The 16,623-nt window shown below is 40.7% G+C and overlaps 1 protein-coding gene across 2 annotated transcripts; it reads left to right on the forward strand.

The window, feature by feature from the left end:
- Nucleotides 1–5,987: 5,987 nt before the first annotated feature.
- On the forward strand, nt 5,988–16,501 carry NQO2 (N-ribosyldihydronicotinamide:quinone dehydrogenase 2). 2 transcript variants are annotated; one of them, XM_081322565.1, is made up of 7 exons: nt 5,988–6,050; nt 7,524–7,596; nt 8,848–9,012; nt 9,549–9,679; nt 10,546–10,659; nt 13,802–13,903; nt 16,188–16,501. In XM_081322565.1, exons 2-7 carry the CDS (start codon nt 7,590–7,592, stop codon nt 16,365–16,367), a joined length of 699 nt encoding a protein of 232 aa, XP_081178691.1. In that variant the 5' UTR covers nt 5,988–6,050; nt 7,524–7,589; the 3' UTR covers nt 16,368–16,501. The 2 variants fall into 2 exon arrangements, with proteins under 2 accessions (XP_081178691.1, XP_081178690.1); XM_081322564.1 differs by lacking the exon at nt 5,988–6,050 and adding an exon at nt 6,438–6,620.
- The last annotated feature ends 122 nt before the right edge of the window (nt 16,502–16,623 follow it).

Here is a 16,623-nt window from a genome sequence, read left to right on the forward strand (position 1 = left end):
CTCCCAGAATTCCTGAGCCATTAAAGTATGTGGCCTGTTGTTCTACAAACTACCATCAAGAAGAAAAGTCATTGATAACTCAATCTGATGTATTTATTTATTTTTGATATTTATTCTCCTAAATGTCTTACAGGTAAAAAAGCATGATATAGATTAAAATAATAGAGAATTGATTAAAGTGTCAGACCTCTCCTTATTAGCATTTTCCAGAATTTACCTACCACTTCACTCAGACCTCAAAATCTAAGATGAAAATGCATTTTTTAAAAAAATTGGATAGTCATGAGGAAGTAATAAGATTTTATTGGCATAGAATTCCACAGTAGGGGGATAAGGAGGGCACATGATAAAACATGCATCACAATTTCATTACTGATACAAAACAGTGTTTGTTTTCAGACAATCGTAAGATATTTTAATGAGATTATATGACTGTCAAACTAGAAATGAAGATAACCAAATTATAGTATATCCAACCAAAATCATGTTCTAAACCATGAGTGACCATGAGCAAGGCCTCTCAATATAAGAAAAGACTCAGGATTGAATTATGAAAAGGGCTTTCCTAGCCATTGCTGCCATAAGCTCGTTCTCTTTCAACCAAATATTCAAGACTACCCCCTTCCCCATTGCACACCCATTATTTCTGGGTACTAAGTACTGCCATGGAAGGACCCAATACGTGGGGAGCCCTAAAACCCATAACCAACCAGTCTTGCTAGAGTTAAGCCAAAGTCTGTCCTTCCCCATACAGATCCCTATTGCCTCCAGATCCTGGGAAAGGAATTTGATGGCAAAGTTCCCCGGTACGTTTCCAACTGTTAAAAGGCAATACAATTTTCAAAGTTTATTTCAAAAGAAAAATACAAATGGCCATGCATTTTCACTCTGCCTACCATTGCAGTATCAATAAATCAGCAGGTATAATCAATTGTCATTTCCATTCCTTTGCATCAGTAACATGGTTATTATCTGTAATTCATAAGATTTTTGCAAAAGTAAAAACAATGTGTCTATAGAAGTATGAAGTCAAGAGCTAGAAGAAATGCTGAATATTGTCATGGTTAGATTCCATTAATGGGAATTGTACAACAGTTTAGACCCCTTATGGGTAGTGGTTGTGCCAATCTGGGTCTATCATGAGTCAACCACTGCACATGGATTGAGCTAAGCTACTGTGCCTGTATCTTCATACTGGACCTGGGTTTGAGTAGTGCACTTCTAGACTGAGCTTGGGAGGCCATTCAAAGTTCTACAGAAGTTTCCTACTGGTGGGACTCCATTAATCAGGTGGGCTACTCTGAACTCCTCTCCAAAACTGTGGCCATCCAGGAGAGTAATCCCCATCCCAAACTGGTACAATTCAAGCATGTAGAAGGCTCCTTAATGTAAACACTTCCCACACATTATAGCTTTGTCTGCAAAGACCAAAAAGTCATTTTCTTTCAGCAACCAGATTTTCTTCTATCAAGAGATCTTTTGTTGAACAAAGCCAAGACTGTTAGTAAAGGAATGGTTAATGACATTGTTCTTTCTGTTTAATTAGATATGTAATTAAAGCAACTCTATCCACATAAAAACGAGTGGGCTTGGGGAATCTCAAGGTTTGCAGATCATCTTGACAATAATTTTTAAAAATTCTATAGTAGGATCATCCTGACAAAACAACCCAGTGAGGACTAAACCAGCTCAGTGGAATTGAGATCCAGGAATACGCTTGTATGGGATGATGGGACAGAGTAGCCAGGCAACTGCAGAAGAGCATTTCATACAAGCTCATTTTATTACAGATATAGTGATTTTGTTTTTTACTTCGAGTCCATTGTTCTTAAAGGCAAAAAATTATCTCCAGCCCTTTAAATATAATCTGGAAACACAATGTGTTTTAGTTCATTAACTACACTAAGCTGTAATTCCATTTCATCATGGTTTACCTAACAGATTCATAGATGATATTCCTGCCATTATCAGGTAGGAAAATCCTGAATGTGACATCAACCTCAATTTTTAAAAAATTAAATGTGGCTAAAAGAATTAGTGTAATTATAATTTCAAAACAATCCAAAATCTAGCTGGAAAAGAAATAGTTGTGAATCTTATGAGACTGAAGAAGCCAGGCTGATATCCTTGGAGTACCAAATTAGGACCCATGAGAGCTAAGGTGGCATCCAGGGTCAGTTATAAACTGGGTTCCCTCATAGTATTACTCATCAAGTTTGTTTTGAGATTTAGCATCTAGAAGCCAGCCCTTCAAAACAGGAGACCCTCCTGTGATCGTGGAAGGGTGGCAGCCCTCCGTTTGAATCCAGAGCAGCTCCTATTGGCCCGAAGAAGAAGAGACCAGTCATCAACATATCACTAAGCCGCTCCCTGCCAAAAGCCAAAAGCACCATCTAGAACAACAAAGCAATCTGGAGGACCTGGGTGAGACCTTTCCTTTTCTATCCCCCTAACTGCCTGCCTGTGGGACTTTTTTGAAAATTCTCTCCCCCCCCCTTTTTTTTTTGAGAAAACGGCTTCTCTTTGAAAGGAGAAAAAAAAAACAACCCAGCTGATTAAACACGGAAATTAAATAATCTCATTCTTATTTACTAAAAAGTTCCTATTTTGTGGGGATCTACTATCCTATTTTCTGTTTAAGTTGTGAACTAAGGAAAAAAGAATGGACTAACTATATAAAAGCTTTATATTAATTTGTGGGGGGGGGAAAGAACTTTACAACTTATTCTATATGCTACTGATGACATCCTGTGGCTAAACGTAGAATTGCAAGTAAACCTTTTGCTTATTTTGAGAGCCGAGAGCCGTCCTTGATATTATCTTTAAAGACAAGTGTGGGAACACCTGGCACTGAAAACAACCTCTAGAAACAATGGAGGTGGAAAATTACTGACTCTTATTAAAATAGCCTCCATGGAAGACTTAGCTGTAAACACTAACGAAATGGATGATTATATCCCACCACTTAACTACAAATTGATTTTGGACACAATTTTGGCTATAACCAGTGGCGTAGCGTGGGGGGTGCAGGGGGGGCCGGCCGCACCGGGCGCAACATCTGGGGGGGGCGCGCTCGCACTGAGCTGCTCGGTAGCCACCGAGGCTCTGTGTCATTTCTGTCCGCGCCGCGGGCTGCGAAGAGGCGGGGCGGGGCCAGGCCGCCGACATACACGCCGCCCAGTGACAGGCGGCGCACGCGGGCCCAACCAGGAGAGGCCCCCTGCTGCAGAGGCCCTCCCCCTCTCCCGGCCCCCACCCCCTCCCGTGTCTCCTTCATCCGCTCCGGGAGAGCGAGCCAGAAAGGGTAGTGGACGGACGGACGGGAGGGCGGCGGCAGGGTGACTTTGGATTCCAGTTCCGCGAAGGAAGAAACTGGGGTCCCTTCTTTCTCAATGCACCGGACTGCTCCAGAATAAGAGCCTTCCTTAAAAGTCGCCCGGTTCGGCTCCGTGATAGCCGGCGAGCTTGAATGCAGCGGCTCTTGCAGGTCGGAGCCCCGCCCAGCCGCCCTCGAGAGGGACCCGGAAGCATCCCGCATGCGCGCGACTCTTCTTGGAAAGTCTACGCCACTGCGGGGCGCGTCTTTTCAGCAGTGCCGTGACGTCACCGCCCGCCCGCCCCTCTATTTCCGCTTCCGGTTGCCTTGCCCCGCCCCGGGTGCTGACAACCCACGCTACGCCACTGGCTATAACTGAACAAATTAAAGCCAAACTGCATGATAAACCTGACAACTCAAAGCCACCAAACCAAACTTTGACCTTAAATGATGAACTGACAACCCAAAAACAAGCAGAAGTGGAAATAAATATTAAAATAGGAGACTTCAAAGAGCAACAAATGCAGCCTACAGAGAACTTCAAAGTCCAAACTCCAACTTTAACTACAAAACTTACAATTCAAAAAACAACAATACCCAAAGATAGCAACATTAAGAGCAAAGATATCAAAGGCCTCCAAATACAGTGTGTTGAGGATTCAGCTAATCAAATGATAACAACATTGGCTACCACTTACTACCTAACCCAGATGGAAACGAACAAGATAAAGACCAGACTGAATTAATGACAATATCACAGCAAACATCAAAAACTGAGCTATTAAAGCAATACTTCAATGATTATAAAGGGGACATTAGCTTGGCAAAACTGTCATTTGGATGGTCTCTGTGGATTCAAATAAGAGGTGGAGGAAGAAAGGGAGACACATTGGAGAACTTAAAAGCACTAAGATGGAAGCCTGATTGGCACAAAAAGAAGGCAAGAGTTAGATTTAAAGACCTAGACTTGTCTCTTTTTTTGGGATTTGTAAACACAGAACTTAAAAACTGTCTTTTGATGGACTAAGGGGAATCTTAAAAAAATATAAACTGATTCTATATTTAGGTTTTACATTTTTAAAGGAAAACAAAATTAAGCTTTTAGAATAAAACTTTGAATTATACAATAGAATTTAGAATTTTATAATAGAAGATAGTATTTTATTATGTGTTGAATGGTTAAGATGAATTTTTTTTAATAAACTGGTGATGTGTCAAGATGAAAATTAGATTTTACTGTTAAATCATAAGAATGATATGTAATGAACAATGTAAGTCTTGTAGACAAGAGAATTATTCTTTACTGAAATAGGAAATTGTAGGTTACCAAAAAAGTAAGCTCTTTTCTGCATATCATAGGCTACCTTAATTTATATTGCAATTAGGTAAAACTTAAAAACAGGATTTTGATGTGTATTAGTCTAACTATATTGAAAACTTTGTTATTTGACTAGCTCATAACTAGAACTGTATTAACTTAATTACTTTGACTATGTGAAAATTAAGGGAATCAGAGGGAATTTTTATTGATGCAACCTGAACTATCTACAAACAACTTGTTATTTGCTACTTTGGACTACCCAACCACTATATTGCTTCACAAATATATGTATATATCCCAACCCCTACCCTTAACCTTTCCTCTACCCTATTCCAAGTCCCCTTTCCCCTACCTTCTTTATTAACCCTATAAAACTAATTAAAAAATTTTCAAAAAAAAAGGAAGGCATGAGCTCGCAAAAAGCCAATCGCTAGTCTCAACCTGCCCTCATCTCTTATATGTCCACAAATCCAGGAGTTGTGTGTGTGCCATCATTGGAGATTTTGAAAAGGCTAGCCAGCCCTTGATTGGGATGGCCTGAAAATTCCTGCTCTGCAATGGGCATTTGACTAGAATCTCCCCAAGGCCCTTTCTCATCCTGATTCCATGATTGTAAGGGTTGTATTGCTCATGCAATAGTTCTAAACATTGGAAACATTAATTAATAATCAAGTTCTGAATATCTAATTATTTGGAAAACAGTAAGAAGGCAATCTCCACTTCCTCATACACAAGAGGCTCTGAATAATTTTCTATGCATATTTACTTAATCATAAGACCCAGTGAAAATTAGCAGTTATCAGTAACACATTAATTCAGTTAATTGTTCTGTGGTTTATCAAATTAAAGCAATACCATACATACTGAATCATGTTAACAGCACTAGGTTGGTTTGCACAGTACACTGAACCATGAATTATCCAAATATATTTTAGCTTAGCATGTTGTGTGAACTCAGCTACCCAAGTTTGCTGGGACTTCACTATGTTGTGCACATCAAATGGATTCCCACCACACACTAATCCATGCATGATCACAGTCTTTTCGTTCAATTTGTCATGTGAACCCAATCGATATCGGCTGTACGAGGTTTCTATCTACGGCACTTGCTATTCAACAGAAATCTCATTTTAATTGAAACATCCCTTTTCCCTCTCTCCAGTACTGTCTCAGACTGGAAAACTGCAATTCAGATACGGATGAAAACGCAATTAAATTCACAACGGCGAAGACAATCAATCACACGCTCCAAATCATATAATTGTGAGAAGTAACTAAGAAAGGGGCGGACCCACCACCCCGCTTTTTAGATTGCCAGGCACTACTAGTCGCACTAACTATATCGATCCTGTTTTGCTTAGCCTTAGGTGATTTGATCCTATCCTGTCCGCCTGGTTACTGTGCTGTTTTCAGGTACGATCTTCTCCTTTCCAACTTTTTAATAAGAATTTTGATTATATTCTATTGTTAGGTTTTTATTAATATTCCAGTACGAGTTTCAAGTAAGGAAACCGGCTTGCAAAAGAAGAAGAAAGAAAATCCACGTAAAGTTTACAGTTTGAGAAATCTGGAAATAATATAAAAGGGGAACCCTAAACTGTCCTTTTTACTAAAGCTTACTGTAGTTCATCCAAATATCTTGGACCGCCCCGTAGCCCAATCGTACATGCTGTCTTATTCAGAAATTAATTATCATTTACTAACACTTATTTTGATCCGTGAATTAGCTGGGCTAATAATAGTCAACGCGGGTTATTTCGAACGACCGGAAGTAGAAGGCTAGCTGCCTGGAAGTAAAGTCACGGACGGAGCTTACTCCTGAGTAAGCGGTGCAATACAGTATAAAATGGTACTGCTAATGTGCTTCCTTGTGGGAATCCGAAATCCTCCGTTACGGTACAGGTGTTAATTCTCGAAAGCCACTCAGCGTGCTTAAGGCACGTTGCGGTAAAGTGCTGTAAGGCAAAACTGCATAATCGTAAAGTGAGTGAAAATGTTTTACACTTTGAAAGGTTTTTTTTAATGTTTATGTTCTGATAAGCTGATTAGTTTCCTTTTCTTGAACTTGCATTCAAGGCTGTGGCAGATTGGTCCGCATCTCTTCCAATAAGCAAACTATTTCTTTAGATGTTGTGTGCCTTAGGTATAATGGACAGATGAGGGTGTGTGAATTTATTATGAATATAAACCAGGGGTCTTCAAACTTGGCCCTTTTATGACTTGTGGACTTCAACTCCCAGAATTCCTCAGCCAGGCATGCTGGCTGAGGAATTCTGGGAGTTGAAGTCCACAAGTCATAAAAGGGCCATGATATAAACCAATAGTCTACTGAACTTACTCCTGCTTAGTTTGAGACCATGTGTCTCAGGGAGTGTGAATGATAGCTAGCATTTTCCTGGTTTTCCTTACTCTAATAGTTGCAGCAACTTAAGTGTTAGATGTTTCACTTCTGTTAAACTGCGATTGACCCAAAACGTTTGGCAGAACTCCATAAGATTGTGTCTTTGATCCTTAGTTCAAAACAGAACTAATTTCCTGAGAATCCACATCCCTATGGCATGCAAATAGCAGCAAACTCTCATTCTCCTTTTTCCAGGTGTTGGGTGCTAGGGTAGTCCAGAGATCTCAAGAAACTGAACCTACTTTGCTTTGCTTTGGGACTTGGATAGGAATGAGAGAGAGGGAATTAAAAGCTGCTTCTTTTTCTACTGCCAAGAGCTGTTAAGCTAGAATATTTCTGCTGATGCTTTTGTGCTTAAGTTTGTGTGTCTATTGTTTTTTTCTGTGGTTCTCATTATTAGTTCATCAAGATGGGCAGCTTCAAGTAATAATTGTTTTTGAAAACCAAGGAAAGGAATTTAGTATCTATCTTTCTTTTTGTAACAGTCCTGACAAGAATCTTTCAAAACCACATTTTCTCAACTGCGACAAACTTGCAGGGTATTGAAAAAAATGTCAGGTAAGTTGTACTTTTATCATCTTTCTATCAAAGGAGAATTAAGAGGTCCCCCAAGATTCCCCATTTTCCATAGGGATACCCAACTAGACTGGTAGACAGAGATATTTAGAAAGTACTATGGATGTTCTCTCCAAATGGTCATTGTGTGTTTGTGGTGGGGGGAGGGGTGATATTTACAAATTTCAGCCATCTAATATTTTTATTTCCTAAAATGCCATGGGGTCTAGGAGGAGTCCAAAAGCCTTTGGGAAGATAAAGGTGCAGCAAGCCATCTTTCCATTTTGTTTTTTTAAAGAAATGATAAGAGGAAATGTTAGCTGAGTCAGGGAACAGCAGAGATGGTGGTATCAATGGGTAACAAACAGATTGCCTTGTTTTATATTTAAAAATATTATATTTAAAGAATCCTGGCTAGAAACTATATTTATTTATTTATTTTTATTTTTATTCCATTTATATCCCGCCCTTCTCCGAAGACTCAGGGCGGCTTACAAGCTTAGCAGTAGCCTTCATTCTATGTATATGCCTGCTTATTAGGGCTTTCACACACACACACCCAAGCGGCATTATTACAAAGTCAGCTTAATTGCCCCCAACAATCTGGGTCCTCATTTTACCTACCTCGGAAGGATGGAAGGCTGAGTCAACCTTGAGCCTGGTGGGATGCGAACCTGCACTAATTGCAGGCAGCTGGTGTAACTTAAGGAGGCATTAGCCCACTGCTCCACCAAGGCTCTTAATGGCCCTGGGCCAATCACTGCTAACTCAGTCTGACACCAAAAGGTTGCTGTAGGATAAAATTAGGATAGGAAGAGCTACCTCCAGCCAATTTGGTGTAATGGTTGAGACATCGGCATATAAATTGGGAGATTGTGAGTTCTAGGCCGGCGTTAGACACAAAATGCCTAAGTAGCCTTGGTCCAGTCACTCAATTCCAGCACTAGGGAGCAGGTAATGGCAAACACTTCCTAAATCTTGCTAAGAAGATGACAGGACATTGTCCATATAGCTACCAGGAGTTAAGATTGACACAAAAGCATTAAAAAAAATCTACCTTGGTCTGACTGATAAAAAGATAAAATAAAAGAATAAGGATGATTATTTTTTTAAAAAAAGCAGTTACGGGCTTCTAAATGTTCAAACTGGAATGCTGTTGCTGATTGCAGAAGATCTTCTCACCTTGATTTTTATCTGCCTCTGGAATTCCTATTTTAAGTAAATATTGCTTTTCTTCATCTTTTTAAACATTAGGGAAAGAAGTATTGATTGTCTATGCACACCAAGAGCCCAAATCTCTAAATGGTTCGTTTAAAACCTTGACAGTGGAAGAACTGAAGAAGCAAGGCTGTACTGTCACTGTTTCAGACTTGTATGAAATGCAATTTGAGCCAAGAACAACTAGGAAAGATATAGTTGGTAGGTGCCATTGATGAGGTAGAAGTACATTTGTGGTTTGTATTTCCAAGAAACTGTCCCAAGAATACATTTTACTGAGATACAAGAATTGTATATGGAAAAAAATGTGTTTGTTAGCCAAATCAATTTTATAGTATGTAAAATTAATAAGGTAATGACTTGAGTGAAGGATGGATAGGTCATGAACAAAGATTTCAGGAGTTTTCCAACAGAATCCTTTGACTCGAATTGTTTAACAATAACAGCAACAAAACACTTTCCTATTCTTTCAAAATAATACTGCTGAAATGAAGAAAATGAGGGGTAAACAGAAGTCTTTTTGCTCAGGCTGTGAGTTCTAATATCCAAACTAATCTGAGGGCTGTTAGACTTCTAAAAAGATACTGATTTTCCTGTGTCCTCCGTTCCTTTAAGATTTTACATGATATTTTGTGATCTGAGTTAAATCTAAGTGAAAGATGACAGAGATCCTATGCTAAAAAAAGATGGGATGGTAACTTCAAATGCAACTAGATTGTGTCATGTTGTGCCCATAGGTGAATTATACAATCCTGATAATTTTAATTACGGAACTGAGGCCTGGAAAGCTTATGAAAATGGATGTCTGACTGAAGATTTGATTGAGGAGCAAAAGAAAGTGAAGAAAGCCGACTTGGTGATTTTCCAGGTCATTATTTTTTCAAAAGCTTGTTTATGTGAGATTTCTGGTGCTGGATCAAATTGGTTTAAGAGTTTGGATCATGTTGATATAACTTTGGAATTTAGAGAAATTTTAGGTTTGTGCTTGCTTTGGTTTGATCATATCATTTAAGAACTTTTCAAATATTATCCCTTACACTTTGGTCCAATAGTTGCTGGTGAGTGTAGTATGTTCTTCAACATTCTGAACTAGCTGTCCTCCAGATGTGTTGAAGTCCATCTTCCCTTTCTGCCATTCAACCTGGGGTCAGGTTAGTTGGGATAAGAGAATGTCTACATGCATATATCTAGGGAATAGGTTAGGAATGACAGTTCAATAGATTCATCTATTTTGATTAACTTTCCCAATTCTGTGCTTTGTATATATATCTGGTTTTGTTTTAGAATAAAGGCAGATATTTTTTAATTTTAATTATTATTGAACAAGTAAGAAAAATGATTGCTTCAGATGATGTAGATCAGGGATGGGAAACTATGGCCTTTTTATGACTTGTGGACCAACTCCAAGAATTCCTGAGCCAGCCATGCTGGCTCAGGAATTCTGGGAGTTGAAGTCCACAAGTCATAAAGGTGCCATAGTTCCCCATCTCTGATGTAGATAAAAACATTTGCTGAAGGGATATATCTGACCTTTGGTGTGTGTTGCCAATCACTATACTGATCTAGAAGGATCCATGTTAGAGGGACAACGTTGTAATAATAATGCCAGAGTTTGTTAATTTATACTTATTTGCAATATGTCCTGCTTGATTGTTGCCTTTCTGAAAATGTTGGTGTTTATGGATATTTTAAAGCCAAATATATTATTCCTTTCTCTCTTGTAATCCTATCTAGTTTCCTTTATATTGGTTCAGCATGCCAGCCATCCTGAAGGGCTGGATGGACAGAGTCTTAGTCCAAGGATTTGCTCATGATTTCCCAAAGTGTTATGATTCTGGTTTACTCAAGGTAGGTGGGCTATAAGTATACATTAAACTAAGATTTTACTGACAATATCTTGCCTTTGTATCTGTACTGAAGAGAGTTAACAAAGTATAAGTAAGGAACCAAATAAAAATAGAAGATATAGTAATAGAAACCCTTTGACTATGGAATGTATTTCACAAACAGAATGGTCACAAATATCAACCTCACTGCAAACCAAGCAAGGTCAGTCATCTCTAGGTAGAGCATCTAGGTGGTGTTTTTCAAACTTTAAGATGTGTGGACTTCAACTCCCAGAATTAAATTTTCATGTAATCTACCTCTGAAGGTAGATTACATGAATATTTAATAGCAAAGGAATTTCATCAGTGTTACACAAAACATTTATACTAAATATGACAATTTCTCTCTTTAAAGTCTTATAAAGCTTCTGGAAATTTGTTTTAAGGTTGATAAACTTCATTAATAACTCTCTGTGGCACCAAATTCCTTTTAAATCTAGCAAATCCTCAAAAATTGTTCATGATGATTATTCATGTGTCACAACACTCTGCTAAAACTGCATGATATGAAGTGTAAACTTCTTACCTACAGGATCTTGGTAGTCGATATAGCCAGCCAGTTGTAGCCTTTCTTTACAAATGTGCTGTTTTCATTAGCAATGCTCAGGGTTTTTTTAGAAATTGGCAGCTTTGAAAGGAATTTTGAAAAGCAATAGATTTATAATAAATGTTTTCATTATTTTTGGCTGATATTTCCTAAGATCATGAATCAGTACAATGTCAAAAATTTGCTATGCCAGGGCTTTTCAACTTTTTCACTCATTGTACCACTTTTACGATATGGCAACATCTGAGTACCAACAGTCACCTAGCAAGGTGTCAAAAACTTGATGACCAAAAAAAAAAAGGAAAAAATAAGTTCAGGTAGTCCTCGACTTACATGAGTTTACTTAGTGACTGTTCGAACTCACAATGGCACTGAAAAAAGTGCCCCCCCAAGCCACAGCCGAGCAAGACATCTGCCTGCCCGCCTAGCGGCGCTCTTCCTCCTGTCTGAGATTTTCATAGTTGTGAGCATTTCTTTTTTTATTGTTGTTTAGAATTTTATTTTTATGTACAGAAAAACTGACACATCTATCCAAGCTTGCTGGCCAGCTCTTTAGCCTTGGCTTTTTCAAGTTTAGTAATCCGAGCGACCAATTTGGGACCCAGGATGTCCCCACCCCAGTGATGATGAATCTCAACGGGGTCTACGTCATGTGCGATCACCACCAGCTGAGCCTTCTTGTTCTCCACCAAGGTCGTGACCCGTGTTGACACCTGCTCTCAGCACAGGCGGCCTTTTGGTTGGAACATCGCTCTTCCCCGCAGCTTTCTGCTCTGCCCGGGCCAACAGTCTCTGCTTTTTCTCTTGCTTGGTCTCAGGCCTGTATTTGTGAGCCAGCTTTAGAAGCTGAGTCGCTGCACAGAAAGACATTAAATTAGAGCCGGAGGATTTCTTTGCCAGTTCAGCGGGGGTGGGGTGGGGTGGTGTTTGGTTTTTATTCCCCCCCCCTTGCTGGGTGGTTGCAGCAGGTTTTGGTTACTTCACATGACCCTGGGACACTGTGACCATCATAAATATGAATCAGTTGCCAAGCATCTGAATGTAAATGACAAGACCCTGGAGACGCTGCAACATTCCAGCTGATCAGTGCTTCTTCTGAGCTCCAGCTGGAGCCTGGCGCTGATCCTGGTGCTTCCGCTTAGCCCTGCAGCTCTAGCCATCTCTCGCTCAGGCTTGTGCGGTGCTGCTACTGGTTCAGCTCATTCCCCTCCCCCACTAGCACTTTTCTAGCATAGTCGCATACCGCCTGCTAGGTGCCAATGTACCACAGGTGGTACCCGTACCACTGGTTGAAAAGGCCTGTGCTATGCCACTAGAAACAATGGAAAAATACAGTTTTCACTGAATCTGTGGCAAATTAAAGATCTCAAAAATTTAACTGCGTGAAAAATTGGCTTCAAAATAAAGAACTTGAAAAAAAACCCTATAATAAAGAAATGTATTTCAGATGCACTCAATGTGTAATTAACATATTAACCTGAGTTCACCTATGGAAACTTGTAACCTGTTAGTGAAGTTTGGCCCAATTGGCAGTCAATTGGCTGGCCTTGTGGATGGTTGTTTATGGAGTGTTGCTAAAGTACTAATTGTATAGCTCTATCAATTCAGGATTTTAAACTGGCCTTTAAAGCCTTATTTTACATTTTTAAAACATAATGCAGCTTTCTGAAATGCTTTCCAATTTATTCTAAAGGATACTGTTCTATTGTTTTTTTAATCACATTGCAATGTAACTTTGTTGTGGTTTAAGCTGTATTATGTACGTATGTTGCACTGTGGGGGCTTTGGTTTGAGTATTAATTTAGAATATATACCGTATATACTTGAGTATAAGCCGAATTTTTCAGCCCACTTTTTGGGCTGAAAAATTCCACTTCGGCTTATACTCCAGTGAACAAAAAAACTTACCGAGGACTTGTGCGCGGCTGAGGCTTTGGTGCTTCTGGGATCGCGCGCACCTCTCCCAAGCCACCGCCGTCCGGAGACCTGCCGAAGTTTGGGGAGGTTTGGGGAGGTGCGCGCGCACCTCCCCAAACCTCCCCAAACTTCGGCAGGTCTCCGGACGGCGGCGGCTTGGGAGAGGTGCGCGCGATCCTGGAAGCACCGAAGCCTCGGCCGCGCGCAAGTCCTCGGTAAGCTCCGGGCAGTCACTTGCTTCGCGTCTCCTGAGGGAAGGGGGGGCGACTGGAGCGGGCGTGTTTCCTCGCCTGCTGGGCGCCGCGATTTGCCCGGGGAACGTGCGGGCCCCGAATGGCAGCGTGGAGCGAGGAAGCGGACAGCCAGGGCTTCCCCGAGAGCCGCGGCCACACAGGGTATTCCTGTGTATTCAGGCTTGCAAAATGGCGGATCGAGCCTCTGCTGGCGGCAGAGGCTTGCAGAGCGCGGATCCAGCCTCCGCCGGCGGCGGAGGCTTGCAGAACGGCGGATCCCAGCCTCGGCTTATACTTGAGTCAAGAACTTTTCCCAGTTTTGGGGGTAAAATTAGGGGTCTCGGCTTATACTCGAGTCGGCTTATACTCAAGTATATACGGTACATAAAACATGTGTTCCCTTCCAGAATAAATTAGCTTTACTTTCATTTACCACTGGAGGAGACGAAGAGATGTATTCAAGGAGAGGACCCAGTGATAATATTCGTTACCTTCTTTGGCCCATGCAGGTAAGTGGAGACTAAATGCAAATGCTGGCTCAGAGTTGGCTTTGGGAGAATTAGGTAGGCACTGAACTCCGCTTTCAGTTTTTCAGGAGATCTCAGTCAGCCAGTTATAGCAAGCACGCTGTGCAGCTAACTGATACAAGTATTCAGCTGTGCTTACCACTGGACAGACTTTCTGTTCTCCCCAACCAACCGGTGTCTTCTCTTATTCTTGCTTTGTGGTCTTCCTCAAGTTGGTGCTTTTTGGTTCTGTTGGGACTGCAGCTTCTACATTTTCCAGCCACCAATCTCTGAATAAGAATCCAAGAAATATGGACTCATCCTTCATGAATGAGTAGTTAAGTACAAGCAAAAGCAGCAGTCCCACTTTCCCTCTTTATCAGGGGTCCCCAACCTATGGTCCACTGCCCGGTACTGTGGACCATGGCTTGTTGGCCACCGGGCCGCGGGAATAACTGACAAGTCTCCCCACTCATGGTAGTGGCGCCGCGCAGGCACTAGTGGCCCCATTTGCACTAGCACTGCCACCAGCATCACACTGGTGCCAGTGGCCTGTTTATGCATATGCGCAGGTGCCAGCGGCCTGTTTGCACAGGTGTGTGTGGCCCATTTGTGCGTGCGTGTGTGCTAGCGCTGCCGTGTGCGCGCACATTTCCCTGCTCCACCCTTTCCTTCCAGGCCGCCAAGTTGGAAAGGTTGGGGAGCTCTGCTCTATATGACTAGGGCTTCAAAACATAATGGGGGGAATCTTTTGACACTGGCTTTTTTTTTATTTTGCCCACATCATGAAGAATAACATGATCAGTAAACAGCCAATGTCCTTTTATGTTTCTAAATTTGTTGTTTTTGCCAATGACCTTCCCAAAGCAGAATTGAGAATGTAAAAAAAAAATTCATGTTAGCATTAGTTTTTTAGAGATGTATGTCATATGCATATACCTAAGACAGGGGTAGGCAACCTTGGCTCTTTTATGACTCGTGGACTTCAACTCCCAGAATTCCTGAGCCAGCCATGCTGAGGAGAAATGGAGAGGTTTCCAAGCTGAGCCATCCTGGCTCAGGAATTCTGGGAGTTGAAGTCCACGAGTCATAAAAGAGCCAAGGTTGCCTACCCCTGACCTAAGAGAACTGAGCTAGGAAGCCCTTCAGAACAAATCCTTTTCCTTTTTCTTTCCTCAAACTTTCCTTCTTGCTTACATGGAATATGAAGGCTGGCCAGTATATAGCCATTGATTTAGGGAGACAGGAGTTGGCTAAATAAAGTTCAGCTTCTTGGCCTTTAATAGGGATGGGCAAAACATCCCAAGTTCATAGACGTCTCCCAACTGTGCTCCAGTAATTCTAGAAGTGTTTCAAGCTCAAAAAAAGTGTCCAGATTAGTGTTCAGAACACTTCTACAATGGTGGGAATAGAACTGGAGCACTGTCTGAGAACTGAATAGGGAGTTTTATAGTTGAATTGGGTCGTTTTGAACTCGGAAGGTTTTCAGTTCAGTTCAGTCTGCATTAGTTGCTGGATTACATCTGCTTTTAGTCTTAGCTGGCACGGCCAGTTGCCAGGACTAATGGATGTTATAGAACAATGACACTTCAATAGTCTTCCTTCTCTTCCATAAGCTAACGTATTGATGAAAGTTTACAATTTGATTGTGTATTTGTTTTTAATGACAAGTTTAGAGAGTTCTAGATCACTCATATTTGGTTGATTGGAATGGTTTATAAGCTATCTAAGGGTGTAAGTAAGCAAGCAGGTGGATAAATGGGTGGATAGATGATTCAGTCAGACCTGAAAAAGTTGCAAACTCTTAATTGTCCTAAGCCTGCATTCTTCATGTGGTTGAGAAGCATCATGAACCTGCGGTATCTATGTTGTCCATAAGAGCTGTATAAAAATTCATTGGAATAGCCATAATAGGATAATTGCTTGGACAAATATACCAGGGAATAGGGTTCACTTGGCCTATTGACCAATATGTGTGAAGTGGAATTCCAAATACTTATAATTATCTTTAAAGCCTTCACTTATCTGGGATTGGAATTCTTAAATTTGTAAGTTTGCTGCCATACAAACCTGTAAATGTATTGGAACTCTGTGCTTATTTACTTATGTATTTATTCATTCATTCATTCATTCTTTCTGGCTCCCTCTTGCAACTTTGCTAGAAAGCTGCTATATATTCAACTTTACAATATTACTATTTTTTTTAAAAAAAACTGCATCAACCATGGTCTAATCACAGGCCAAACATTATGATTTTTACTGTGTCTCTTTCTTTTTTAAATTCCAGCATGGAATCCTACACTTCTGTGGGTTCAGTGTACTCTCCCCTCAGATCTGCTTTGCCCCCGAGTATGTGACAGAAGAAAAAAGAGAACAGATGTTGACTTCATGGCTCGAACGGCTGCAAACCATTTGGGAGGAGAAACCTATTAATTGTGTGCCGGAATGGTACTTTGGGGACATTTGAAAATGGAGCAGGGAGATAAATGCAAAAAGATGAAAGTATTTTCTGAAACTTTGACCCACAAATATTTGTTTCTGTAATTTCCCTAACCATCTTGGGCTGTACAGAGCCAATTAATTAAATTAAATTGAATTGGAGACTGGGTATCTTGTCTTATTTTCCCGCCCATTTTCTTGGCATCAAGACTAAGGCAGAAAATCAAGAGCCCTTATAGACAATTTGCACGATCAGGAAAAACGAATGTATGATTTATGGTTTT

Source organism: Vipera berus, assembly GCF_964194415.1.
Source record: "Vipera berus genome assembly, chromosome: 3".
Taxonomy (NCBI): domain Eukaryota; kingdom Metazoa; phylum Chordata; class Lepidosauria; order Squamata; family Viperidae; genus Vipera; species Vipera berus.

Bases quoted from the DNA above. Each gene is read 5' to 3' on its own strand.
- NQO2 (XM_081322565.1), top strand. The intron at 9,013-9,548 runs GTAGGTGCCATT...TTGTGCCCATAG, and splicing joins AACTAGGAAAGATATAGTTG to GTGAATTATACAATCCTGAT. The intron at 10,660-13,801 runs GTAGGTGGGCTA...GTTCCCTTCCAG, and splicing joins ATGATTCTGGTTTACTCAAG to AATAAATTAGCTTTACTTTC.